This window comes from Parasteatoda tepidariorum, chromosome 7 (assembly GCF_982258835.1).
Source record: "Parasteatoda tepidariorum strain Cologne lab strain chromosome 7, Ptep-v5.0, whole genome shotgun sequence".
Lineage (NCBI taxonomy): Eukaryota > Metazoa > Arthropoda > Arachnida > Araneae > Theridiidae > Parasteatoda > Parasteatoda tepidariorum.
The window spans coordinates 78,419,345-78,446,374 of record NC_141761.1 but is presented as its reverse complement, the minus strand read 5'-3'; the positions used below and the strand labels follow the sequence as shown (position 1 = coordinate 78,446,374).

The 27,030-nt window shown below is 27.4% G+C and overlaps 3 protein-coding genes across 3 annotated transcripts; all 3 read left to right on the top strand.

Annotated features, from left to right (window-relative positions):
* The first annotated feature begins 335 nt into the window (after positions 1-335).
* On the top strand, positions 336-3,420 carry LOC107446691 (uncharacterized). Its single transcript, XM_016061403.4, has 3 exons — positions 336-393; positions 1,579-1,844; positions 3,274-3,420. Exons 1-2 carry the CDS (start codon positions 379-381, stop codon positions 1,840-1,842), a joined length of 279 nt encoding a protein of 92 aa, XP_015916889.3. The 5' UTR covers positions 336-378; the 3' UTR covers positions 1,843-1,844; positions 3,274-3,420.
* A 4,774-nt stretch (positions 3,421-8,194) lies between these two features.
* On the top strand, positions 8,195-11,330 carry LOC147807259 (uncharacterized). Its single transcript, XM_087168678.1, has 3 exons — positions 8,195-8,322; positions 9,469-9,734; positions 11,215-11,330. The coding sequence occupies exons 1-2, from the start codon at positions 8,308-8,310 to the stop codon at positions 9,730-9,732; spliced, it is 279 nt and encodes a 92-aa protein (XP_087024804.1). The 5' UTR covers positions 8,195-8,307; the 3' UTR covers positions 9,733-9,734; positions 11,215-11,330.
* A 6,215-nt stretch (positions 11,331-17,545) lies between these two features.
* On the top strand, positions 17,546-20,718 carry LOC122271610 (uncharacterized). The gene is made up of 3 exons (XM_043053517.3): positions 17,546-17,692; positions 18,845-19,110; positions 20,571-20,718. Exons 1-2 carry the CDS (start codon positions 17,678-17,680, stop codon positions 19,106-19,108), a joined length of 279 nt encoding a protein of 92 aa, XP_042909451.1. The 5' UTR covers positions 17,546-17,677; the 3' UTR covers positions 19,109-19,110; positions 20,571-20,718.
* The last annotated feature ends 6,312 nt before the right edge of the window (positions 20,719-27,030 follow it).

Below are 27,030 nucleotides of genomic sequence, written 5' to 3'. Positions count from 1 at the left end.
ATTAATCCAGTAAGAACGCCGATCAATTCGGTTGATCGGCGTTCAGATGAAACGCTCTCTACTGCATAAGTGATGATAATAATAAATAAATATATCTTCTGTAAAAAAAAAAATTCACGGTTAAACTTCTTAAACAGAATATTATGTAACAGTATTAACCACAATTATATATGTATTAGTTATGTTGGAACTATTGTTTCATTTAAAGCATAGAAGCGTGAAAGATATGCACGCGCTTTTTCGGATTGGAATTTTGATAACGTAACTTTTCTTCATTGCGTTATAAATATTTGATTAATTAGAGTAGAACTCACTCATATAAAAGGACTGAAGAAAGTTTTAGTTCACAAAGTAGGACCAATCATTCTAAAAAGCAAAATGATCAAGATAGCTGTAAGTAGTTTTAAATGACTTTGTAGACACATCTAAAATGGTTTCTTTTTTATGCGCCGTTTTGTTTCCTTTCTTGTACTGCTTTAAACTATTACTCTTAAAATGATTTACTTAATATAATACAATCATAGTGCTGTTATAAAATTCAAAGTTTAAATACTTTTTTGAAGGAATTTAGCTTGCAGAAGAAGTTTCCTCCTTTTATTACACATTTTGAATAAGTAACAAAGTTATATTCAAACAAAATTTTGACACATAAAATAAATTACTTCGAGTAAAACAAACTTTTAATCGAATTTCACCTTTTAACTAAAAATATGCTCAAGTTTAATTGCTTCGAAAAAAATTTAACTATTAAAATCTATTTTTTTATCAAAGATTAAAAAAAGGTTTTCGTCCCTTATAACTTTTTTTAAAAATAAATTTATTTTTGCGAAATTTTCTGAGTGTTTTAATAAATTTATTGGTCACATTTCAAAAAAGAAAAAATAATAGTGGGTCATAAAATTTAATTAAATGTTTTAAATTTAATAAAATTTTATTTTAAGTTTTATGACTCAGTTACTTCAGTAATTTTCTATTTGCTAAAAAAAAATAATAATAATTACCAGAAATTCATTGGAAAGGCACTTGAGCTAGATTTATTACGGAACAGTTTTTCAAAAAAATCCTAACTTCCAGTAAAAGTACTTAACGATTTTAAATATTTTAAAACTTTTGTTCTTCGTACGTATTATAAAATTTTAAGACTCCGATATGAAGTGAATGTTTGCCATTTTGTTAATGAATATTATAAAAGAAATTATTTTTATGGATGAAAAAACTGATTGAATGTCATCAAAGTTAAAATAAAATCATATCAAAGATTTTAATTAAATCACTTTCTTATGAATAAAACTAGCAATTATACTCCATAAAAAGGGGAGTATATTCTTTTTTTAGGAATTTATGAAAAATGTTAATATTGATTTAATTATAATTCAATATTATAAACGAACAGTTTTAGGAAAAATATATTAAAACACTCTGTAAAGGTTTGTTTCTTATACGTCAATGTTTTTATTGATAATTAAAAGTTTTATAGTGATAAAATTTTTTACAAACTCGTTATACATTAACTCTTAGCTTTATTAGACATATTTTTCAATCTTTTGAATTTCAATTAATTATATTTTAATGTTTCAGCTTTTCTTTTTGGTTTGCTTCGCTTTCGTTTATGGCAATGATGTTATACACCATTACGGCAAACATGGTGGTCATGGCGTTAGTTCCCGGTATTTCATTAAATCTCAAGGGCACGGACTCGGATATGGAGGGTATGGTCTTGGCTACGGTGGATATGGACTCGGCTATGGTGGATCCGGACTTGGATATGGTGGATATGGGCTAGGATATGGAAGTTACGGTGCAGGATATGGAGGTTATGGTCGTTACGGATATGGATTTTAAAGGTAAGATCATACTTACATACAAAGTGAAGATTATATTAGGTAGTTTAAGGATTACTAAATAATGGTAAATAATTGGTCACACTTTTGAAAACAGTTACCAAGTCTCTTTGCCCAAAATATCATTTAGTATATATTAGCAAAAGTAATGAAATTAAATCAAATTGAAATCTTGAAAAATACGTTTGTCAGTTGGACTAAAAAGGAGTAAAGGATTTTGTTTTAATCAAATCTAAAAATCACTTTTAAAGCTCACAGGGAGATATTCCGTGGTGATAAAAGTTCATTAAGAGCTTGATCCTACCTTTTACATGCGAGATCCAGCAGTGGACTGATCGTAAAGAAACAGTTCCCAGTAGAACACCGAAGTCAAGCTTCACTGACTGCAGTCAATAAGAGGGTTGGTGATGATCACCAACCCTCAGCCCTCTGATCAGCCAGCGTAGGGACCGAGGGTGAGCTGTATCGGTCCTCGTTAAACTGTTCTACCGTAAAGCGCTCAAGATCACGTGCCGTCCCCTCGCCAGAGGATCGAAAGTGCCATGCCATGTTCTCGGATCATCCTCAGGGATGTTTCCCAGACCGTCGCCAATAGTCCATTGTGCAGCTCTAGTGCGACGTAAATAAAATACCAACCTACCTTTACATGCAAGCTCGAATGAAAATAAAATTATTTTCTTTTTAGTCAGCTTTATACATAGATGTAGTCTCCTAATTCATGTATTTATTTTAGTCTCTTTAATTTTTTTGTCTGTAAGTTTGCTTATGCCGTAAACTGGTCAAATTTTTGCATGGGGATAAAATTTTAATTAATATTGACGTTAGACATAGAGGACCAGTTAAAGTTTGAACATTGTTTGGGGCTTGCTCTTTATTTTGGTAGACGATAAATTTTATTTGTTGAGGGATATATTGGTCAGAAAACAATAGTAATGGTCAGAAAACTATTGAAATGTTTATTGTCGTCCAGCGCAGTGGTCCAATACGACTTTGGACACTCCAATTAAAGCGTAAATTCAGATTGATACATTCTTGGGATAAAATATGGAGAAAAAAATTTGCCTGTAGTGATCGATCAAGAGATACAGTGGAAACTTTTATCGACATCCACACACAGAATTCCAGAAGAGAGTTAAGCTCTCTAATAAATCAAGCATTAGTCGGAATTTCGATTAAAAAAATTTCATGCAATGATGAAATGATGATTGTTTCATACATGCAATTATCGTTATCTAATTGTAAAAATTAGTATATTTTGTTTTGTTATAAATATTTTGATTTATGGCATTATTGTCCCCTGTATTTGTTTACAGTTCTTTTTGCTTAAATACGATGTATTATTATCATGACATAAAGTACCTTCATAGTTTATTAATTAATTATAACTTTCAACAATTGTAAATAGATAATTTATTATTTATTTGTTTTTCAGGGAAATGATACCAGAAAGAAAGAAAATTTCTGTATTTCGTATGGTTTTGATTTGATGCTTTTTTTATGTTATTCTTGCGTTGTAATAAAATATTGATTTCTTTAAAAAAATAATTTAGTGGTTATTTTTATATGTATTTCAAAATATATTGCTTGGAAAAAAACTGAATGTTTCCATTTCCAAATAAAAACAAACTTTCAACCCTTTATTTACGAATTATTAATAAAAATATCAAAAATGTGTGACAGTTTGAAGAATAATTTCTTTTTCAAAAATCAATATTTTTAAATTTTTAAATTAATTATTAACACATTTTTAAAAGAATTAATGAGCAAAATACACTGTTAAAATTTATTTTAAGTATTATTAAAAAATTTAAAGTATTTTTTTTTATTATTTAACTATGACATTAAAAGCGCAAATCACGTTATCTAAAATTTTTATTTATAGTATTTCGTAATCACCGCTCTTTATAGAGACTTTTAAAAATTGTGCATTACACATTATTGGTAGCAAAATGAAAGAAACTAAGACAGTATCGTAATCGGTTTCATAACTGCAGAGTTGACCGGGAGGGAAAATATTAAAACCAGTTTAATTGCCCTATGAAGCTTAGAGATATTTAGTTAGAATCAAAATCAAAATAAATTAATTTAGATCAGAAAAAATCAAAAATACTCATTTTTGCCGAACAAGTAATTTCTTTATCACACTCAGAAAAAAATTATGGTTAAATTACCGTCCTGCTTTTCAGGTAAGAAAAACCATAATTCTGGTTTAATAAAATCAAAGTATGTGGTACTTAAATCATTCATTTGGTAATTTTACAGTTTATGTGGTAACGGTTCACTGGAAATTCAAAATTTTAAAATTATAATTCTCATTACGATACGGTTAGTAAAGCATATAAAGCTGAAAAGACTGAAACTGAATGCGATGCTCTAAGGCAGTGTTTCCCAAAGTGTGGTACGCGTACCACAGTTTAGCGGGGGTACGCGTTTTTATGTGAAATATGTTGCAACAAACGAAAAGTTCAAAAAAAAGCTAGACATGAAAATTTACGATTACGTATTTTTCGATTGGCTATTTTTTGTAGAGTTAACAGTTAATAATTAGTGGAGTCAACTGTGGCTTTTAACTTGTGCAATTTTTTAGTAATTGCAATTTCATTAAGTGCAATTTTAGTAAGTGCAATTTTATAGTAAAGAAATACATTCATTTTCTTATTGGTGGTAAACAGCGTTGCGAGAAGTTTTGAAAGGGTACACAAAAGCCATATAAGTTTGGGAAACACTGCTCTAAGGTATCAAGATAAAATTATCAAATTTTTCGACACTTTCCAAATTTATCACATATTATAAATTCATATTTTATTGTTAATCTTTGCCAAAATTAGAAATGCGCGTCGTTAATAATTACTGAGCTTTTTAGTGTTACTATAGAACTAGAAATACGGTAAATTTTACCATATTCTCTGGTAGTTTTGGTCACACTTTTTTCTCCGTCTATTTATGAAAATAAACTACAAGTTTAATGACTTTTTTTAAATAAACACAAAACTAAAGTAATAAAATTGAAGTATGTACATTAAATACCATATTATTTTATAAAGAACTGATGAAAAGGGATAATTTCAATCCTAATTTAGTCTTTTTCTTATTTTTTAGTCAATAAATAATAATTTTCATGAAATACTCTCTCACTATTACTTTGGATAAAATTTTTAATAACAATGAAATCTGACTTTAAAAATATCACAACCTTAAAAAGATATTTTGAAATTATTATGAGCAAAAATAAAATAATCCCCGCAAATTAAGAGCTTTATTATAAAAAATTCACTTGATTTAATTCAATGATTTTCTTTCCAAAATATCGAGAGATTTAAAACTAATTTAAATCATGTCAACTCTGTTAAATATATAAAGGTATTTTAGAAAGCTAATCAAAAGTAATTTCGTAAAAAGTCAGTAATCCAATTTTTGAAAGAATTTGTTTTGTAATAAAAGCAAACGGTTCTACAAATAAATAGCTAGTGTTAGAATCGTCCAACGCAATGAAAATTCAATACAATATTCAATTTGCATCATGACAGAAAATTAGCAACAATTTGAGTAATATTTTTGATTCGAAAATAACCCCGGCATTTCGGTTAAAATATCTAGTGGAATCTATGGCTAAGCACCAAAACAATAATATTTCTCTATTGAAATTAAGATTCTTTAAGAGGAATAATTGTTTTAATATGAAAAAGATATATTGAAAAAAAATTCTGATTAAATTACTGAAAAAAATACCGACACTTAGAGTACCGGTACAGCTATTTTCAGCTTCTTTTCTCTTTTTTTAACAACTGTCTACTGCCTTCACACCTTTATTACAAACTGTCATAGTTTCACAAACAAGTGCGAAATCATTTGCAAAATTTACCGTGTTTCTGGCTCTATGGAAGCATCAAAAAGCTTAGTAATTTTTACCGAAGCACTTTGGTAATGGCCTTTGGTAAAATTAACAATAAAACACAGTTTTATTAAGTATGGATCCATGCTGTTTGGTAGTAAATGTGATAAATTTATCATGATACATTAGAGAATGTCATAAAAAGTATTCATTCAGTTGAATTTACTCTTCAGTTTCGTATTTTTATTAAATGCGTGGTAATAAGAATTATAATATGGAAAACAGGGATTTTCGTAAACCGCTACCATAACAACTGGAAAAAAATAATAAAAAAAATAGTTTAAATACCGTATGTCTAGGTTTAGTTAACAAAATCGAGTTAGTGCTGTAATTTAGCCATAACTATTTTATCTACGTATATTAAGTAGAAAATTATATTAAGAAACTAATTGTATATACAGAAAGTTAATATTTTCGTGAACTTCTATTTCATAATTTTGGTGCAGAAAAATGTATTTGATTGCAGCTTTAGACAACTCGCAAGAAAAACATGTTTTAAAATATAGGGCTCTATTTATTGGGAATTTGAAATATTTTTTATTTGTTAAATATAAAACTGAAAAACATAGACCCTTGAGAGAAAAATTATTAATCGAGTCGATTGCCACTAATAAATAATCTATCTTAATGGAAAGCGTATTTCTAATTCCATATGCATGATTGCATCTGATGATTATTGAATGATTATTTGACTGACTTAGAAAGTATCTCTGTTTCTTCTCTATCTAAATATTAATTTGCGGCCTACGTGATTATTTCGTTTATTTTCTTTGGACAAGGTTTCCAAAAACATACATAGAACTCTGATCATCCAGACCGATGGAGACTAAATCCGATCCGATTAAAAAAAAAAATTTAAGAAAACAACAACAAAAAAAAACACTTGATTGGACAATTTTATTGTATTACGTTCAAAGTAATGTTTTTTCTTTTTTTTTTCTCTCCACATAACTTCCATACCCACTTTTTCTTGGCTTTGTTTTGGTAATTGTGATAGTTCGCAAATACTCCAATTTTCCTCGCCTATGAATTCTATTTAAGTCCACTTTCATCAGCATTATAGATAAATTCTTTGTTTTTAAATTCGGGTTCAATCTACAATTTAAATTAATTATGAATTCAGTTTTTGAGCATTTTCACACAATGCCAACAATATTTTTTTCTTTTGTGCTATTTCACTGGGTCACTGGGGAACCAAATCAGCGAGCCCCCCCCCCCCGTCTTTTAGAAAAATTTAAGAATATAACCAATTTTTGGTTTTTTTCTTTTCTTTTGTTGTAGAATCTGAATCATCTTGATCAATCCGGAAAATTGGACAATTCGGTTAATCGAAGTTCGAATACTACAGGTTCGACTATTTTACAAAACACCTCAGCATGATTTAATTTTAGAAAACTTTCATACTCACTTTTTAATGATTTTGTTCTGACATTTATAGTAATTTGTAAACGTTTATATTTTTAGCAGCTATGAATTCAAGTCAAGTTCAATTTTATGGGAATTTGACTTATTCAGAAGCCGTTAAAAAATATTAACATTTACAAATTTTTATGTGTACTCTTTGCACACTGCAAAAAATTTCGATGTATAGTTGCTATCATTTTTAGTATTGAGATAAACGCTTTTATGCATTCTTAAAAACATTTTAAATAAATACATTTTTAAGTTCAGAACTATAGGTGTCATGTATCGTGCAAAAAAAAATTATATAAAATTTATAAAGTAACAATATTTATAAAAATGAATGTGAATACATTTCTAAAATTGCTGTTGCTTGTTTTACATGATATGTTCATTAAATTAATTTCAATACTCATAAAAATATGTGCTGTCAGAAAACAAACAAAAAAATTGAATAAACAAATAAATATAACTGTTGGAGAAAAAAGATCAATAAAAAACTGCATGCACTGTAAAAACTTTTAGATTTCCTTAACTCCATTAATGGGTGCGACTATACATCAAAATTTTTTAAAGTGTATTAATTTTCGGATTTAATCAAATTTTTAAATTCCAAAATCAATTTTTGTTTATTTTCACATAATGCCAACTATTTTTCCCTTTTCAAAGTCACCGCGGAACAAAAGAAGTGATTTTCCGTAGTCCTTTAGAAATTTTAAAGAATAGGAGCAATTTCTTGTCGATATTTTTTTCTGTAATATGCTCAGATAAACACATTAATTAATCCAGTGTATTAATTAATCCACTAAGAACGCCGATCAATTCGGTTGATCGGCGTTCAGATGAAAAGCTCTCTACTGCATAAGTGTTGATAATAATAAATAAATATATCTTCTGTAAAAAAAAATTTCATGGTTAAACTTCTTAAACAGAATATTATTTAACAGTATTAATCTCAAATATATATGCATTAGTAATGTTTGAACTATTGTTTCATTTAAAGCATAGAAGCGTGAAAGATATGCACGCGCCTTTTCCGATTGGAATTTTGATAACGTAACTTTACTTCATTGCGTTATAAATATCTGATCAATTAGAGTAGAACTCACTCATATAAAAGGATCGAAGAAAGTTTTAGTTCACAAAGTAGGACTAATCATTCAAAAAAGCAAAATGATCAAGATAGCTGTAAGTAGTTTTTTAATGACATTGCAGACACATCTAAAAATGTTTCTTTTTTATGCACCTTTTTATTTCTTTTCTTGTACTGCTTTAAGCAATAGCTCTTAAAATGATTTACTTAATATAATACAATCATAGTGCTGTTATTCAATTCAAAGTTTAAATACTTTTTTGAAAGAATTTAATTTACAGAAAAAATTTCCTCCTTTTTTTTTTAATAAGTAACAAAGTTATATTCAAACAAAATTTTGACAAATAAAATAAATTACTTCAAGTAAAACAAAGTTTTAATCGAATTTCACCTTTTAACTAAAAACATGATCAAATTTAATTCTTTCGAAAAAAAAATTTAACTATTAAAATCTATTTCTTATATCAAAACTTAAAAAAAGTTTTCGTCCCTTCTCACTTTTTTTAGAAATAAATTTATTTTTGCGAAATTTTCTGAGTGTTTTAATAATTATATTTGTCGTATTTCAGAAAAGAAAGTGGGTCTTGAAATTTAATTAAATGTCTTAAATTCAATTTTATTTTACGTTTTATGAATCAATTACTTAAGTAATTTTCTATTTGTTAAAAATAATAATAATAATTACCAGAAATTCATTGGAAAGGCACTTGAGCTAGATTTATTATTGAACAGTTTTTCAAAAAAATCTTAACTTCCATACGATTTTAAATATTTTAAAACTTTTGTTTTTCGGACGTATTATAAAATTTTTTGACTCCAATATGAAGTGAATGTTTGCCATTTTGTTAACGAATATTATAAAAGAAATTATTTATATGGATGAAAAAACAGATTGAATGTCATCAATGTTAAAAGAAAATCGTATCAAAGATTTTAATTAAATCACTTTCTTAGAAATAAAACTAGCAGTTATACTCCATAAAACTAGGAGTATATTTTTTTAAAGCATTTATGAAAAATTTTAATAGTTATTTAATTATAATTCAGTATTATAAACGAACAGTTTTAGAAAAAAATATAGTAAAACACTCCATAAAGTTTTGTTTCTTATACGTCAATGTTTTTATTAATAATTGAAAGTTATATAGCGATAAAATTTATTGCAAGCTAGTTATACATTAACTCTTAGCTTTATTAGACATATTTTTCAATCTTTTGAATTTCAATTAATTATATTTCAGCTTTTCTTTTTGGCTTGCTTCGCTTTCGTTTATGGCAATGATGTCATACATCATTACGGCAAACATGGGGGACATGGCGTAAGTTCACGGTATTTCATTAAATCTCAAGGGCACGGACTCGGATATGGAGGGTATGGTCTTGGCTACGGTGGATATGGACTCGGCTACGGTGGATCCGGACTTGGATATGGTGGATATGGGCTAGGATATGGAAGTTACGGTGCAGGATATGGAGGCTATGGTCGTTACGGATATGGATTTTAAAGGTAAGATCATACTTACAAAGTAAAGATTATATTGGATAGTTTAGGGATTACTGAATAATGGTAAATAATTGGTCACACTTTTGAAAACAGCTAACAAGTCTCTTTTGCCCAAAATATCATTTAGTATATAATAGCAAAAGTAATGAAATTAAATTAAATTAAAATCTTGAAAAATACGTTCGTCAGTTGGACTAAAAAGGAGTAAATAATTTTGTTTTAATCAAATCTAAAAATCGCTTTTAAAACTCACAGGGAGATATTTCGGGGTGATAAAAGTTCATTAAGAAATTGATCCTACTTTTTACATGCGAGATCCAGCAGTGGACTGATCGTAAAGAAACAGTTCCCAGTAGAACACCGAAGTCAAGCTTCACTGACTGTGGTCAATAAGCGGGTGGGCGACCACTTTGATCAGTCTGCGTAGGGACTGAGGGTGAGCTGTATCGGTCCTCGTTAAACTTTTCTTCCGTAAAGTGCTCAAGATCGCTTGCAGGTCACCGGGCTACCAAAGCAGGGGAGCCATCACCTCTCCAGAGGATCGAAATTGCCATGCCATGTCCTCGAATCATCCTCAGGGATGTTTCCCAGACCGTCGCCAATAGTCCAATGTGCAGCTCTAGTGCGACGTAAATAAAATACCAACCTATCTTTACATGCGAGCTTGAATGAAAATAAAATGATTTCCATTTTAGTCAGCTTTATACATAGATGTAGTCTCCTAATTCATGTATTTATTTTAGTCTCTTTAATTTTCTTCACTGTCAGTTTGTTTATGCCGTAAACTGGTCAAATTTTTGTATGGGGATAAAGTTTTAATTAATTTTGACGTTAGACGTAGAGAATAAGTTAAAATTTGAACATTGTTTGGTGGCTTGCTCTTTATTTTGGTAGACGATAAATTTTATTCGTCGAGGGATATATTGGTCAGAAAACAATAGTAATGGTCAGAAAACTATTGAAATATTTATTGTCGGCCAGCGCAGTGTTCCAATACAACTTTGGACACTCCAATTAAAGCGTAAATTCAGATTGATACATTCTTGGGATAAAATTTGAAGAAAACAAATTGCCTGTAGCGATCAAAAGATACAATGGAAACTTTTATCGACATCCACACACAGAATTCCAGAAGAGATTTAAGCACTCTAATAAACCAAGCATTAGTCGGAATTTTGATTAATAAAATTTCATGCAGTGATGAAATGATGATTGTTTCATACATGCAATTATCGTTATCTAAATGCAAAAATTAGTATATTTTGTTTTGTTATAAATTTTTTGATTTATGTCATTATTGTCCCCTGTATTTGTTTACAGCTCTTTTTGCTTAAATACGATGTATTATTATCATGACATAAAGTACTATTATATTAATTAGAGTATAAAGTGAAGCCCTTAGTGAGTTACCTTCATAGTTTATTAATTAATTATAACTTTCAGCATTTGTAAATAGATAATTTATTATTTATTTGTTTTTCAGGGCAATGATATCAGAAAGAAAGAAAATTTCTGGATTTCGTACAGTTTTGATTTGATGCTTTTTTATGTTGTTCTTGTGTTGTAATAAAGTATTGATTTTTTAAAAAAATAATTTAGTGGTTATTTTTCAATGTATTTTAAAATAAATTGTTAGGAAAAAAACTGAATGTTCCCATTTTCAAATAAAAACAAACTTTCAACCTTTTATTTACTAATTATTAATAAAAATATCAAAAATGTGTAACAGTTTGAAGAATAATTTCTTTTTCAAAAATCAATATTTTTAAATTTTTAAATTAACTATTAACACATTTTTAAAAGAATTAATGAGCAAAATACACTGTTAAAATTTATTTTAAGTATTATTAAAAAATTTAAAGTATTTTTTTTTATTATTTAACTATTGCATTAAAAGCGCAAATCTTGTTATCTGCAATTTCATTTATAGTATTTCGTAATCACCGCTCTTCATAGAAGCTTATAAAAATTGCGCATTACACATTATTGGTAGCAAAAATGAAAGAAACTAAGACGGTATCGTAATCTGCTTCAAAACTGCAGAGTTGAGCGGGAGGAAAAATATTAAAACCAGTTTGATTGCCTTATGAAGTTTAGAGATATTTAGTTAGAATCAAAATCAAAATAAATTAATTTAGATCAAAAAATTCAGAAATACTCACATTTTTCACACACAGAAAAAATTTCTGGTTAAATTACCGTTCTGCTTTTCTGGTAAGAAAAACCATAATTCTGGTTTAATAAAATCGAAATAGGCTGTATTTAAACCATTCAATTGTTAATTTTACAGTTTATGTGGTAAAGGTTAACCGGTAATTCAAAATTTCAAAATTATAATTCTCATTACGATACGGTTAGTAAAGCATACAAAGCTGAAAAGATTGAAACTGAATGCGACGATGAAATGCGATGCTTTGAGGTATCAAGATAAAATTATCAAATTTTTCAACACTTTCCAAATTTATCACATATTATAAATTCATATTTTATTGTTAATCTTTGCCAAAATTCGAAATGCATGTCGTTAATAATTACCGAGCTTTTTAGTGTTACTATAGAACTAGAAATACGGTAAATTTTACCATATTCTCTGGTAGTTTTGGTCACACTTTTTTCTCCGTCTATTTATGAAAACAAACTACAAGTTTAATGACTTTTAAAAACAATTGTATTTAAATAAACATAAAACTAAATTAATAAAATTGAAGTATGTACATTAAATAGCATATAATTTTATGAAGAACTAATGAAAAGGGATAATTTCAATTCTAATTTAGTTTTTTCTTATTTTTTAGTCAATAAATAACAATTTTCATGAAATACTCTCTCACTATTACTTTGGATAAAATTTTTAATAACAATGAAATCTAACTTTAAAAATATCACAACCTTAAAAAGATATTTTGAAATTATTATGAGCAAAAATAAAAAAATCACCACAAATTAGGAGCTTTATTATAAAAAATTCACTTGATTTAAATCAATGATTTTCTTTCCAAAATATAAGGAGATTTAAAACTAATTTAAATCATGTCAACTCTGTTAAATACATAAAGGTATTTTAGAAAGCTAATCAAAAGTAATTTCGCAAAAAGTCAGTAATCCAATTTTTGAAAGAATTTGTTTTGTATTAAAAGCAAACGGTTCTACAAATAAATAGCTAGTGTTAGAATCGTCCAACGCTATGAAAATTCAATACAATATTCAATTTGCATCATGACAGAAAATTAGCAACAATTTGAGTATTATTTTTGATTCAAAAATAACCCCGGCATTTCGGTTAAAATATCTAGAGAAATCTATGACTAAGCACCAAAAAATTAATATTTCTCTATTGAAATTAAGATTCTTTAAGAGGAATAATTGTTTTAATATGAAAAAGATATGCTGAAAAAAAATTCTGATTAAATTACTGTAAAAAATACCGACACTTACAAGGGAAACTAGGGAAGTGTGACTCGTCAATTTTGAAATAAACTAGTAGGATGTATGCCTTATGAAGAATAATTTTAGGGGGCAATATTCGTTTCGGCCCATAGAGGGTCCTATGAGAGATAAAAAATAATTAAGTATGTAGAAAAATCGGTATTTCATTACTTCAATGCAGACTATTAGTTATTGTAATTATCTCATACTCCAATTAATTTTGTGCTACTTTCACGTACTATATAATGCATATTTATTGTCAAAATTGATTTCGAAAATTTTATATATCTGTAGTTTTTCAGAAAAAAAAATTGGCATTTAAAAAAAAAAAAAAAAAATTGGCATCAAATTTTTTAAATTTTTTTTTTCAAAAAATTTTCCAATATTAAAACTAGTAAACAGAAATAAATTTCATTTATATGAGAGTCGAAATATAATACGCATTTTACCAAACTGATGGAATTTTTTGTTAGTATAGCTTATGTAACATCCAAAAATGTGATTTACAAAAAAAATAAATTTTTCCATATTGTTAGATCTTGCAAAAAAATCTGAAATAATTTATGTGATTGCATAAAATTAAATTGCATTTATAAAAATGTTTTCAAATATGTTTGGCGGGAAATTTGAACTTAAAACATGTTTAATATTTCAATTCGATTTTTTTCATAAAAGATCAACTGTACTGTATACACAAAATTTGAAGTGATATATCACTTTAAGTGGAAAATCCGTTGATATCTATGTCCTGTGAATTGTTCAATATTTTGTCAAAACAGTGCTATCTTTATAATATTATTTTTATATCTGATATCCTAGCTAATTTTTGAAATATTTAACTTTAAAAGTTGGCCTTAGCTAGGATATCAGGTATAAAGATAATTGTATGAATAATATTTCAAAAATAGCAATGTTTTGACAAAATATTGAACAATTCACAGGACAATTTTTTTTAATAATATGTTCATTTTTTGGCAAAAAATTTAAATTTTTTTGAAACTTATTTTTTTTCTTCATTTTTTTATCAGTTGTGCAATAAAAAAAATTAAGAAAAAAAAATGTGTCCATTAAAGCGACAAATACTTACAAATTTTGTTTATATAGTACGGATGACCTTTCAAGAAAAAAAGAAAATCATTGAAAACTGAAATATTTTTTTAAGTTCAAATTTCCCGCCAAACAAATTTGAAAACATTTTTATAAATGAAATTTAATTTTATGCAATCACATAAATTATTTCAGATTTTTTTGCAAGATCTAACAATATGAAAAAAAATTTTTTTTTTTTATAAATCACATTTTTGGATACACATTAAATATGAAAAAATTCCATCAGTTTGGGAAAATGCGTATTATATTTCGACTTTCATACAAATGAAATTTATTACCATTTACTAGTTTAAATATTGGAAAATTTTTTGAAAAAAAAAAATTTAAAAAATTTGATGCCAAATTTTTTTTTTTAAAAATGCCAATTTTTTTTATTTTTTTTCTGAAAAACTACAGATATATAAAATTTTCGAAATAAATTTTGACAATAAATATGCATTATATAGTACGTGAAAGTAATTAATTATCCAATTAATTACAAATTAATTGGAGTATGAGACAATTACAATAACTAATAGTCTGCATTGAAGTAATAAAATACTGATTTTTCTATATATTGAATTATTTTTTATCTCTCATAGGACTTCCTATGGGCCGAAACGAATGTTGCCCCCTAAAATTATTCCTCATATGGCATACATCCCACTAGTTTATTTCAAAATTGGCGAGTCACACTTCCCTAGTTTCCCTTGTTAGAGTACCGGTACAGCTATTTTCAGCTTTTTTTTTTCTTTTTTTAACAACTGTCAACTGCCTTCACACCTTCATTACAAACTGTCACAGTTTCACAAACAAGTGCGAAATCATTTGCAAAATTTACCGTGTTTCTGGCTCTATGGAAGCATCAAAAAGCTTAGTAATTTTTACCGAAGCACTTTGGTAATGGCCTTTGGTAAAATTAACAATAAAACACAGTTTTATTAAGTATGGATCCATGCTGTTTGGTAGTAAATGTGATAAATTTATCATGATACATTAGAGAATGTCATAAAAAGTATTCATTCAGTTGAATTTACTTTTCAGTTTCGTATTTTTATTAAATGCGTGGTAATAAGAATTATAATATGGAAAACAGGGATTTTCGTAAACCGCTACCATAACAACTGGAAAAAAATAATAAAAAAAATAGTTTAAATACCGTATGTCTAGGTTTAGTTAACAAAATCGAGTTAGTGCTGTAATTTAGCCATAACTATTTTATCTACGTATATTAAGTAGAAAATTATATTAAGAAACTAATTGTATATACAGAAAGTTAATATTTTCGTGAACTTCTATTTCATAATTTTGGTGCAGAAAAATGTATTTGATTGCAGCTTTAGACAACTCGCAAGAAAAACATGTTTTAAAATATAGGGCTCTATTTATTGGGAATTTGAAATATTTTTTATTTGTTAAATATAAAACTGAAAAACATAGACCCTTGAGAGAAAAATTATTAATCGAGTCGATTGCCACTAATAAATAATCTATCTTAATGGAAAGCGTATTTCTAATTCCATATGCATGATTGCATCTGATGATTATTGAATGATTATTTGACTGACTTAGAAAGTATCTCTGTTTCTTCTCTATCTAAATATTAATTTGCGGCCTACGTGATTATTTCGTTTATTTTCTTTGGACAAGGTTTCCAAAAACATACATAGAACTCTGATCATCCAGACCGATGGAGACTAAATCCGATCCGATTAAAAAAAAAATTTAAAAAAACAACAACAAAAAAAAAAACACTTGATTGGACAATTTTATTGTATTACGTTCAAAGTAATGTTTTTTCTTTTTTTTTTCTCTCCACATAACTTCCATACCCACTTTTTCTTGGCTTTGTTTTGGTAATTGTGATAGTTCGCAAATACTCCAATTTTCCTCGCCTATGAATTCTATTTAAGTCCACTTTCATCAGCATTATAGATAAATTCTTTGTTTTTAAATTCGGGTTCAATCTACAATTTAAATTAATTATGAATTCAGTTTTTGAGCATTTTCACACAATGCCAACAATATTTTTTTCTTTTGTGCCCTTTCACTGGGTCACTGGGGAACCAAATCAGCGAGCCCCCCCCCCCGTCTTTTAGAAAAATTTAAGAATATAACCAATTTTTGGTTTTTTTCTTTTCTTTTGTTGTAGAATCTGAATCATCTTGATCAATCCGGAAAATTGGACAATTCGGTTAATCGAAGTTCGAATACTACAGGTTCGACTATTTTACAAAACACCTCAGCATGATTTAATTTTAGAAAACTTTCATACTCACTTTTTAATGATTTTGTTCTGACATTTATAGTAATTTGTAAACGTTTATATTTTTAGCAGCTATGAATTCAAGTCAAGTTCAATTTTATGGGAATTTGACTTATTCAGAAGCCGTTAAAAAATATTAACATTTAAAAATTTTTATGTGTACTCTTTGCACACTGCAAAAAATTTCGATGTATAGTTGCTATCATTTTTAGTATTGAGATAAACGCTTTTATGCATTCTTAAAAACATTTTAAATAAATACATTTTTAAGTTCAGAACTATAGTTATCATGTATCGTGCAAAAAAAAAAAATTATATAAAATTTATAAAATAACAATATTTTTAAAAATGAATGTCAATACATTTCTAAAATTGCTGTTGCTTGTTTTATATGATATATTCATTAAATTAATTTCAATACTCATAAAAATATGTGCTGTCAGAAAACAAACAAAAAAATGAATAAACAAATAAATATAACTGTTGGAGAAAAAAGGTTAATAAAAAGACTGCATGCACTGCAAAAACTTTTAGATTTCCTTAACTCCATTAATGGGAGCAACTGTACGTCAAAATTTTCTAAAGTGTATTAACTTTCGGATTTAATCAAATTTTTAAGTTCCAAAATCAATTTTTGTTCATTTTCACATAATGCCACCTATTTTTCAATTTTCAAAGTCACCGCGGAACAAAAGAAGTGATTTTCCGTAGTCCTTTAGAAATTTTAAAGAATAGGAGCAATTTCTGGTCGATATTTTTTCGTGTGATATGCTCAGATAAACACATTTATTAATCCAGTGTATTAATTAATCCAGTAAGAACGTCGATCAATTCGGTTGATCGGTGTTCAGATGAAAAGCTCTCTGCTGCATAAGTGATGATAATAATAAATAAATATATCTTCTGTAAAAAAAAAATTCATGGTTAAACTTCTTAAACAGAATATTATTTAACAGTATGTATTAGTAATGTTTGAAATATTGTTTCATTTAAAGCAAAGAAGCGTGAAAGATATGCACGCGCCTTTTCCGATTGGAATTTTGATAACGTAACTTTACTTCATTGCGTTATAAATATCTGATCAATTAGAGTAGAACTCACTCATATAAAAGGATCGAAGAAAGTTTTAGTTCACAATGTAGGACTAATCATTCAAAAAAGCAAAATGATCAAGATAGCTGTAAGTAGTTTTTTAATGACTTTGCAGACACATCTAAAAATGTTTCTTTTTTATGCACCTTTTTATTTCTTTTCTTGTACTGCTTTAAGCAATTGCTCTTAAAATGATTTACTTAATATAATACAATCATAGTGCTGTTATTAAATTCAAAGTTTAAATACTTTCTTGAAAGAATTTAATTTACAGAAAAAGTTCTCCTTTTTTTTTAATAAGTAACAAAGTTATATTCAAACAAAATTTTGACAAATAAAATAAATTACTTCAAGTAAAACAAAGTTTTAATCGAATTTCACCTTTTAACTAAAAACATGATCAAATTTAATTCTTTCGAAAAAAAATTTAACTATTAAAATCTATTTCTTATATCAAAACTTAAAAAAAGTTTTCGTCCCTTCTCACTTTTTTTAGAAATAAATTTATTTTTGCGAAGTTTTCTGAGTGTTTTAATAATTTTATTTGTCGTATTTCAAAAAAGAAAGTGGGTCTTGAAATTTGATTAAATGTCTTAAATTCAATTTTATTTTAGGTTTTATGAATCAGTTACTTAAGTAATTTTCTATTTGTTAAAAATAATAAGAAGAATTACCAGAAATTCATTGGAAAGACACTTGAGCTAGATTTATTATTGAACAGTTTTTCAAAAAAATCTTAACTTCCATACGATTTTAAATATTTTAAAACTTTTGTTTTTCGGACGTATTATAAAATTTTATGACTCTAATATGAAGTGAAAGTTTGCCATTTTGTTAACGAATATTATAAAAGAAATTATTTATATGCATGAAAAAAACTGATTGAATGTCATCAATGTTAAAAGAAAATCGTATCAAAGATTTTAATTAAATCACTTTCTTAGAAATAAAACTAGCAGTTATACTCCATAAAACGGGGAGTATATTTTTTTAAAAGCATTTATGAAAAATTTTAATAGTTATTTAGTTATAATTCAATATTATAAACGAACAGTTTTAGAAAAAAATATATTAAAACACTCCATAAAGTTTTGTTTCTTATACGTCAATGTTTTTATTAATAATTGAAAGTTTTATAGGGATAAAATTTATTGCAAGCTAGTTATACATTAACTCTTAGCTTTATTAGACATATTTTTTAATCTTTTGAATTTCAATTAATTATATTTTAATGCTTCAGCTTTTCTTTTTGGCTTGCTTCGCTTTCGTTTATGGCAATGATGTTATACATCATTACGGCAAACATGGTGGACATGGCGTAAGTTCCCGGTATTTCATTAAATCTCAAGGGCACGGACTCGGATATGGAGGGTATGGTCTTGGCTACGGTGGATATGGACTCGGCTATGGTGGATCCGGACTTGGATATGGTGGATATGGGCTGGGATATGGAAGTTACGGTGCAGGATATGGAGGCTATGGTCGTTACGGATATGGATTTTAAAGGTAAGATCATACTTACAAAGTAAAGATTATATTGGATAGTTTAGGGATTACTGAATAATGGTAAATAATTGGTCACACTTTTGGAAACAGCTAACAAGTCTCTTTTGCCCAAAATATCATTTAGTATATAATAGCAAAAGTAATGAAATTAAATTAAATTAAAATCTTGAAAAATACGTTCATCAGTTGGACTAAAAAGGAGTAAATAATTTTGTTTTAATCAAATCTTAAAATCACTTTTAAAACTCACTGGGAGATATTTCGGGGTGACAAAAGTTCATTAAGAAATTGATCCTACATTTTACATGCGAGGTCCAGCAGGGGACTGATCGTAAAGAAACAGTTCCCAGTAGAACACTGAAGTCAAGCTTCACTGACTGTGGTCAATAAGCGGGTGGGTGACCACTTTGATCAGTCTGCGTAGGGACCGAGGGAGAGCTGTATCGGTCCTCGTTAAACTTTTCTACCGTAAAGTGCTCAAGATCGCGTGCTGGTCACCGGGCTACCAAAGCAGGGGAGCCATCCCCTCTCCAGAGGATCGAAATTGCCATGTCATGTCCTCGAATCATCCTCAGGGATGTTTCCCAGACCGTCGCCAATAGTCCATTGTGCAGCTCTAGTGCGACGTAAATAAAATACCAACCTATCTTTACATGCGAGCTCGAATGAAAATAAAATGATTTCCATTTTAGTCAGCTATATACATAGATGTAGTCTCCTAATTCATGTATTTATTTTAGTCTCTTTAATTTTCTTAACTGTCAGTTTGTTTATGCCGTAAACTGGTCAAATTTTCGTACGGGGATAAAATTTTAATTAATTTTGATGTTAGACGTAGAGAATAAGTCAAAATTTGAACATTGTTTGGTGGCTTGCTCTTTATTTTGGTAGACGATAAATTTTAATCGTCGAGGGATATATTGGTCAGAAAACTATTGAAATATTTATTGTCGGCCAGCGCAGTGTTCCAATACAACTTTGGACACTCCAATTAAAGCGTAAATTCAGATTGATACATTCTTGGGATAAAATTTGAAGAAAACAAATTGCCTGTAGCGATCAAAAGATACAATGGAAACTTTTATCGACATCCACACACAGAATTCCAGAAGAGATTTAAGCTCTCTAATAAATCAAACATTAGTCGGAATTTTGATTAATAAAATTTCCTGCAGTGATGAAATGATGATTGTTTCATACATGCAATTATCGTTATCTAAATGCAAAAATTAGTATATTTTGTTTTGTTAGAAATTTTTTGATTTATGGCATTATTGTCCCCTGTATTTGTTTACAGCTCTTTTTGCTTAAATACGATGTATTATTATCATGACATAAAGTACTATTATATTAATTAGAGTATAAAGGGAAGCCCTTAGCGAGTTTCCTTCATAGTTTATTAATTAATTATAACTTTCAGCATTTGTAAATAGATAATTTATTATTTATTTGTTTTTCAGGGCAATGATATCAGAAAGAAAGAAAATTTCTGGATTTCGTACAGTTTTGATTTGATGCTTTTTTATGTTGTTCTTGTGTTGTAATAAAGCATTGATTTTTTAAAAAAATAATTTAGTGGTTATTTTTCAATGTATTTTAAAATAAATTGTTAGGAAAAAAACTGAATGTTCCCATTTCCAAATAAAAACAAACTTTCAACCCTTTATTTACGAATTATTAATAAAATTATCAAATATGTGTAACCGTTTGAAGAATAATTTCTTTTTCAAAAATCAATAATTTTAAATTTTTAAATTAACTATTAACACATTTTTAAAAGAATTAATGAGCAAAATACACTGTTAAAATTTATTTTAAGTATTATTAAAAAATTTAAAGTATTTTTTTTTTATTATGTAACTATTGCATTAAAAGCGCAAATCTCGTCATCTAAAATTTCATTTATAGTATTTCGTAATCACCGCCCTTAATAGAAACTTATAAAAATTGTGCATTACACATTATTAATAGCAAAATGAAAGAAACTAAGACGGTATCGTAATCGGTTTCAAAACTGCAGAGTTGAGCGGGAGAAAAAATATTAAAACCAGTTTGATTGCCTTAGGATGTTTTGAGATATTTAGTTAGAATCAAAATAAAATAAGTTAATTTAAATCAGAAAAAAATCAAAAATACTCAAATTTTTGACGAACAAGTAATTTCTTTACCACACACAGAAAAATATTATGGTTAAATTACCGTCCTGCTTTTCAGGTAAGAAAAACCATAATTCTGGTTTAATAAAATCAAAGTATGTGGTATTTAAATCATTTATTTGGTAATTTTACAGTTTATGTGGCAACGGTTGACTGGAAATTCAAAATTTCAAAATTATAATTCTCATTACGATACGGTTAGTAAAGCATATAAAGCTGAAAAGACTGAAACTGAATGCGATGCTCTAAGGCAGTGTTTCCCAAAGTGTGGTACGCGTACCACAGTTTAGCGGGGGTACGCGTTTTTATGTGAAATATGTTGCAACAAACGAAAAGTTCAAAAAAAAGCTAGACTTGAAAATTTACGATTACGTATTTTTCGATTGGCTATTTTTTGTAGAGTTAACAGTTAATAATTAGTGGAGTCAACTGTGGCTTTTAACTTGTGCAATTTTTTAGTAATTGCAATTTCATTAAGTGCAATTTTAGTAAGTGCAATTTTATAGTAAAGAAATACATTCATTTTCTTATTGGTGGTACACAGCGCTGCGAAAAGTTTTGGAAAGGTACACGAAAGCCATATAAGTTTGGGAAACACTGCTCTAAGGTATCAAGATAAAATTATCAAATTTTTCGACACTTTCCAAATTTATCACATATTATAAATTCATATTTTATTGTTAATCTTTGCCAAAATTAGAAATGCGCGTCGTTAATAATTACCGAGCTTTTTAGTGTTACTATAGAACTAGAAATACGGTAAATTTTACAATATTCTCTGTTAGTTTTGGTCACACTTTTTTCTCTGTCTATTTATGAAAACAAACTACAAGTTTAATGACTTTTAAAAACAATTGTATTTAAATAAACATAAAACTAAATTAATAAAATTGAAGTATGTACATTAAATAGCATATTATTTTATGAAGAACTAATGAAAAGGGATAATTTAAATCCTAATTTAGTCTTTTTCTTATTTTTTAGTCAATAAATAATAATTTTCGTGAAATACTCTCTCACTATTACTTTGGATAAAATTTTTAATTACAATGAAATCTGACTTTAAAAATATCACAACCTTAAAAAGATATTTTGAAATTATTATGAGCAAAAATAAAATAATCCCCGCAAATTAAGAGCTTTATTTTAAAAAATTCACTTGATTTTAATCAATGATTTTCTTTCCAAAATATCGAGAGATTTAAAACTAATTTAAATCATGTCAACTCTGTTAAATATATAAAGGTATTTTAGAAAGCTAATCAAAAGTAATTTCGTAAAAAGTCAGTAATCCAATTTTTGAAAGAATTTGTTTTGTATTAAAAGCAAACGGTTCTACAAATAAATAGCTAGTGTTAGAATCATCCAACGCTATGAAAATTCAATACAATATTTAGTTTGCATCATGACTGAAAATTAGCAACAATTTGAGTAATATTTTTGATTCGAAAATAACCCCGGCATTTCGGTTAAAATATCTAGAGAAATCAATGGCTAAGCACCAAAACAATATTATTTCTCTATTGAAATTAAGATTCTTTAAGAGGAATAATTGTTTTATTATGAAATAGAAATACTGAAAAAAAATTCTGATTAAATTACTGTAAAAAATACCGACACTTAGAGTACCGGTACAGCTATTTTCATCTTTTTTTAACAACTGTCAACTGCCTTCACACCTTTATTACAAACTGTCACAATTTCACAAACAAGTGCGAAATCATTTGCAAAATTTACAGTGTTTCTGGCTCTATGGAAGCATCAAAAAGCTTAGTAATTTTTACCGAAGCATTTTGGTAATGGCCTTTGGTAAAATTAACAATAAAATATAATGTTTCTGAGTATGGATCCATGCTTTTTGGTAGTAAATGTGATAAATTTATCATGATACATTAGAGAATGTCATAAAAAGTATTCATTCTGTTGAATTTACTTTTTAGTTTCGTATTTTTATTAAATGCGTGGTAATAAGAAATATAATATGGAAAACTGGGATTTTCGTAAACCGTTACTATAACAACTGGAAAAAAATAATAAAAAAAATAGTTTAAATACCGTATGTCTAGGTTTAATTAACAAAATCGAGTTAGTGCTGTAATTTAGCCATAACTATTTTATCTACGTATATTAAGTAGAAAATTATATTAAGAAACTAATAGACAGGGTTAGTCCTACGTCATCAACGACGTCACTAGCTCTCTTCGTTCCAAACTTTGTTTTGAACGGAGCAAAGAATATGGCGTTTCTCATGTAGTTAAAAGTGGGTCAACTAAATCTTTGAATATATTAATATAGAGTCGAATTTAACCACTGAAATGGCAAGAAAAAGTGTTGCATATATTAGTATGATGTTAATCTCTTTTTATGATATTAATTGGAGTAGCTTATCAATGGTAAATGATTATGAAAACTTTTTATATGTATGATTGGGAGAATTTGTATTTAAAATTTACCATATAAATTGTAGTTATAATCTGGAAATCGGAAATTTGTGAATCTTATTATTTGGAAAATGTTATTTCTAATTTATGTTTAATTTTTCTTAAAATATGTATATTATATTAAATCAAATTTTCTATTTTATAATATTAAGACAACTTATTAATTGTAAATAATAATGAAAATTTTAAAACAAATTAAAAAGTTATGTAAGGAGCATGAATAAAGTCAGACAAATTAGTGAAAATTATAAAGCATTTAAGATACACGTTTTTAAAATAGTAAATTTACCAATAAATTTGAGCTAAAATGATAGGAAGTAAAAAAAAAAAAAATATGTAAACAAAAGAGTTGACAGGTCTTAAAACATATTTACAACCAAATTATGAAATAAATTTGGATGACTTGAATGTTACGTTCACTGTAATAAATAAAATATTACTATGAAGGTAATTTAAAAAATTTTGATTTAGACTGTCAAATGCAAATTTTATTCTACAAAAAGTGATAACAGTAACATTTGCCAAATATAAAAGCTGTATAACTAAATATGTATACATGCATTGAAGAGTTAAGATTCTAAATTGAAAAATTTCTTAAAAATTTGAATTATATTTATTTGAAATGCAAGCGAAATTAATATTATTAAATAAGTAAAATTTAAACACCTATGTGAATACATAGATTAATAAATATGAATGTTAAATAAAAGTTTATGTATGGGATAAGTATGTTTTAAAGAATTCTAAAAAAATTCAGATAACACCTAAAAAAATTGTTCCTCTCACATTTTAAAATGAAAATTAGAAATTTAAAATTTTAAAATAATTCAGCTATTCTATATATTAAAATTCTGGAAACTAAACATAGTATTGACCCTTTTAACATAACACTACACTGCACTATCATAGCACTACACTAGTAACGTTAAGAATAATCTAATATTAATTATCTAATAATAAGGTATCTTAATTTTCTCAAAACATTAATGCATAAAACTATTGTTAAAAACTAATTAATGATGATGTTGACAAATATAAACAAGAAAAAATCTCAAGTCAAAATAAATCTCAGTTTAAACTAAAACTCTGTGCACTTTTAACAGTATGTATACAGATTAACTAAGTTAGTAACATAATTTATTCCTATTTAGTAGTTAAAAACTAAAGCTAATGAGAATTAGCAGCAATAATCAGTAAATCTTAAGCAAACAAAGTTTACAATAACTACAAATTTAATCATCAGACATAATTAAGTAAACAGACATCAGTATTGATAAATACAATCTAATTATAGATTAAAAATTACAAAACGTTTTAAAACAATGCATGCCTATCCATAACTAAAGAAAAAAATTAGATGTAGATCAAGAATATGTAACAAATTCTAAATAAAATAAGACGTTATTATAAACATGAAACAAGAGTTAAAAATATTGACGCTTAAATTTTTATGCATCAAAATTAAAGATAACTTGACCATTTTGAAACTTTTTTTTATAGCATTTAATGCACTTAACTCGTAAAATCTACTGATACCCCGTATAAAGAAAACTACTTAAATTAGGAATAAGTCCCTTAGAAGCGCTATATAAATTTATTTATTTCAATAATAAACTAAAAATCTTGCCATCTTAAATTCACATAGGAAATGCCATTGAAATGGTTCGTTTGAAAAAATGTTTGGAACGCGTTTGGAAGGAGGCGGGGTTTGACGTCATAAAATACGTCGTCCCTGTCTATTGTATATACAAAAAGTTAATATTTTTGTGAACTTCTATTTCATAATTTTGGTGCAGAAAAACGCATTTGATTGCATCTTTAGACAACTCGCAAGAAAAACATGTTTTAAAATATTGGGACCTATTTATTGGGAATTTGAAATATTTTTTTTTTATTAAATATAAAACTGAAAAACATAGACCCTTGAGAGAAAAATTATTAATCGAGTCGATTGCCACTAATAAATAATCTATCTTAATGGAAAGCGTATTTCTAATTCCATATGCATGATTGCATCTGATGATTATTGAATGATTATTTGACTGACTTAGAAAGTATCTCTGTTTCTTCTCTATCTAAATATTAATTTGCGGCCTACGTGATTATTTCGTTTATTTTCTTTGGACAAGGTTTCCAAAAACATACATAGAACTCTGATCATCCAGACCGATGGAGACTAAATCCGATCCGATTAAAAAAAAAAATTTAAAAAAACAACAACAAAAAAAACACTTGATTGGACAATTTTATTGTATTACTTTCAAAGTAATGTTTTTTCTTCTTTTTTTCTCTCCACATAACTTCCATACCCACTTTTTCATGGCTTTGTTTTGGTAATTGTGATAGTTTGCAAATACTCCAATTTTCCTCGCCTATGAATTCTATTTAAGTCCACTTTCATCAGCATTATAGATAAATTTTTTGTTTTAAAATTCGGGTTCAATCTACAATTTAAATTAATTATGAAATCAGTTTTTGAGCATTTTCACACAATGCCAAAAAAATTTTTCTTCTTTTGTGCCCTTTCACTGGGTCACTGGGGAACCAAAACAGCGACCCCACCCCCTGTCTCTTAGAAAAATTGAAGAATATAACCAATTCTTGGATTTTTTCTCTTCTTTTGTTGTAGAATCTGAATCATCTTGATCAATCCGGAGAATTGGACAATTCGGTTAATCGAAATGCGAATACTACAGGTTCGACTATTTTACAAAACACCTCAGCATGATTTAATTTTATAAAACTTTCATACTCACTTTTTAATGATTTTGTTCTGACATTTATAGTAATTTGTAAACGTTAATATTTTTAGCAGCTATGATTTCAAGTCAAGTTCAATTTTATAGGAATTTGACTTATTCAGAAGCCGTTAAAAAATATTAACATTTACATATTTTTATATGTACTCTTTGCACACTGCAAAAAATTTCGATGTATAGTTGCTATAATTTTTGTATTGAGATAAACGCTTTTATGCATTCTTAAAAACATTTTAAATAAATACATTTTTAAGTTCAGAACTATAGTTATCATGTATCGTGCAAAAAAAAAAATTATGTAAAATTTATAAAATAACAATATTTTTAAAAATGAATGTGAATACATTTCTAAAATTGCTGTTGCTTGTTTTATATGATATGTTCATTAAATTAATTTCAATACTCATAAAAATGACATGCAAGATCCGTCACAAACTTATTCCCCCCAAAATGAACAGAAGGCATTGTAAGGAGTGTTACAAAGGAGCACCTGCTACTAAATGATGGTCAAGATGACCCACCTAACACGCTGAAAATGTTCCCCCCACAGACTATAGGGTTATC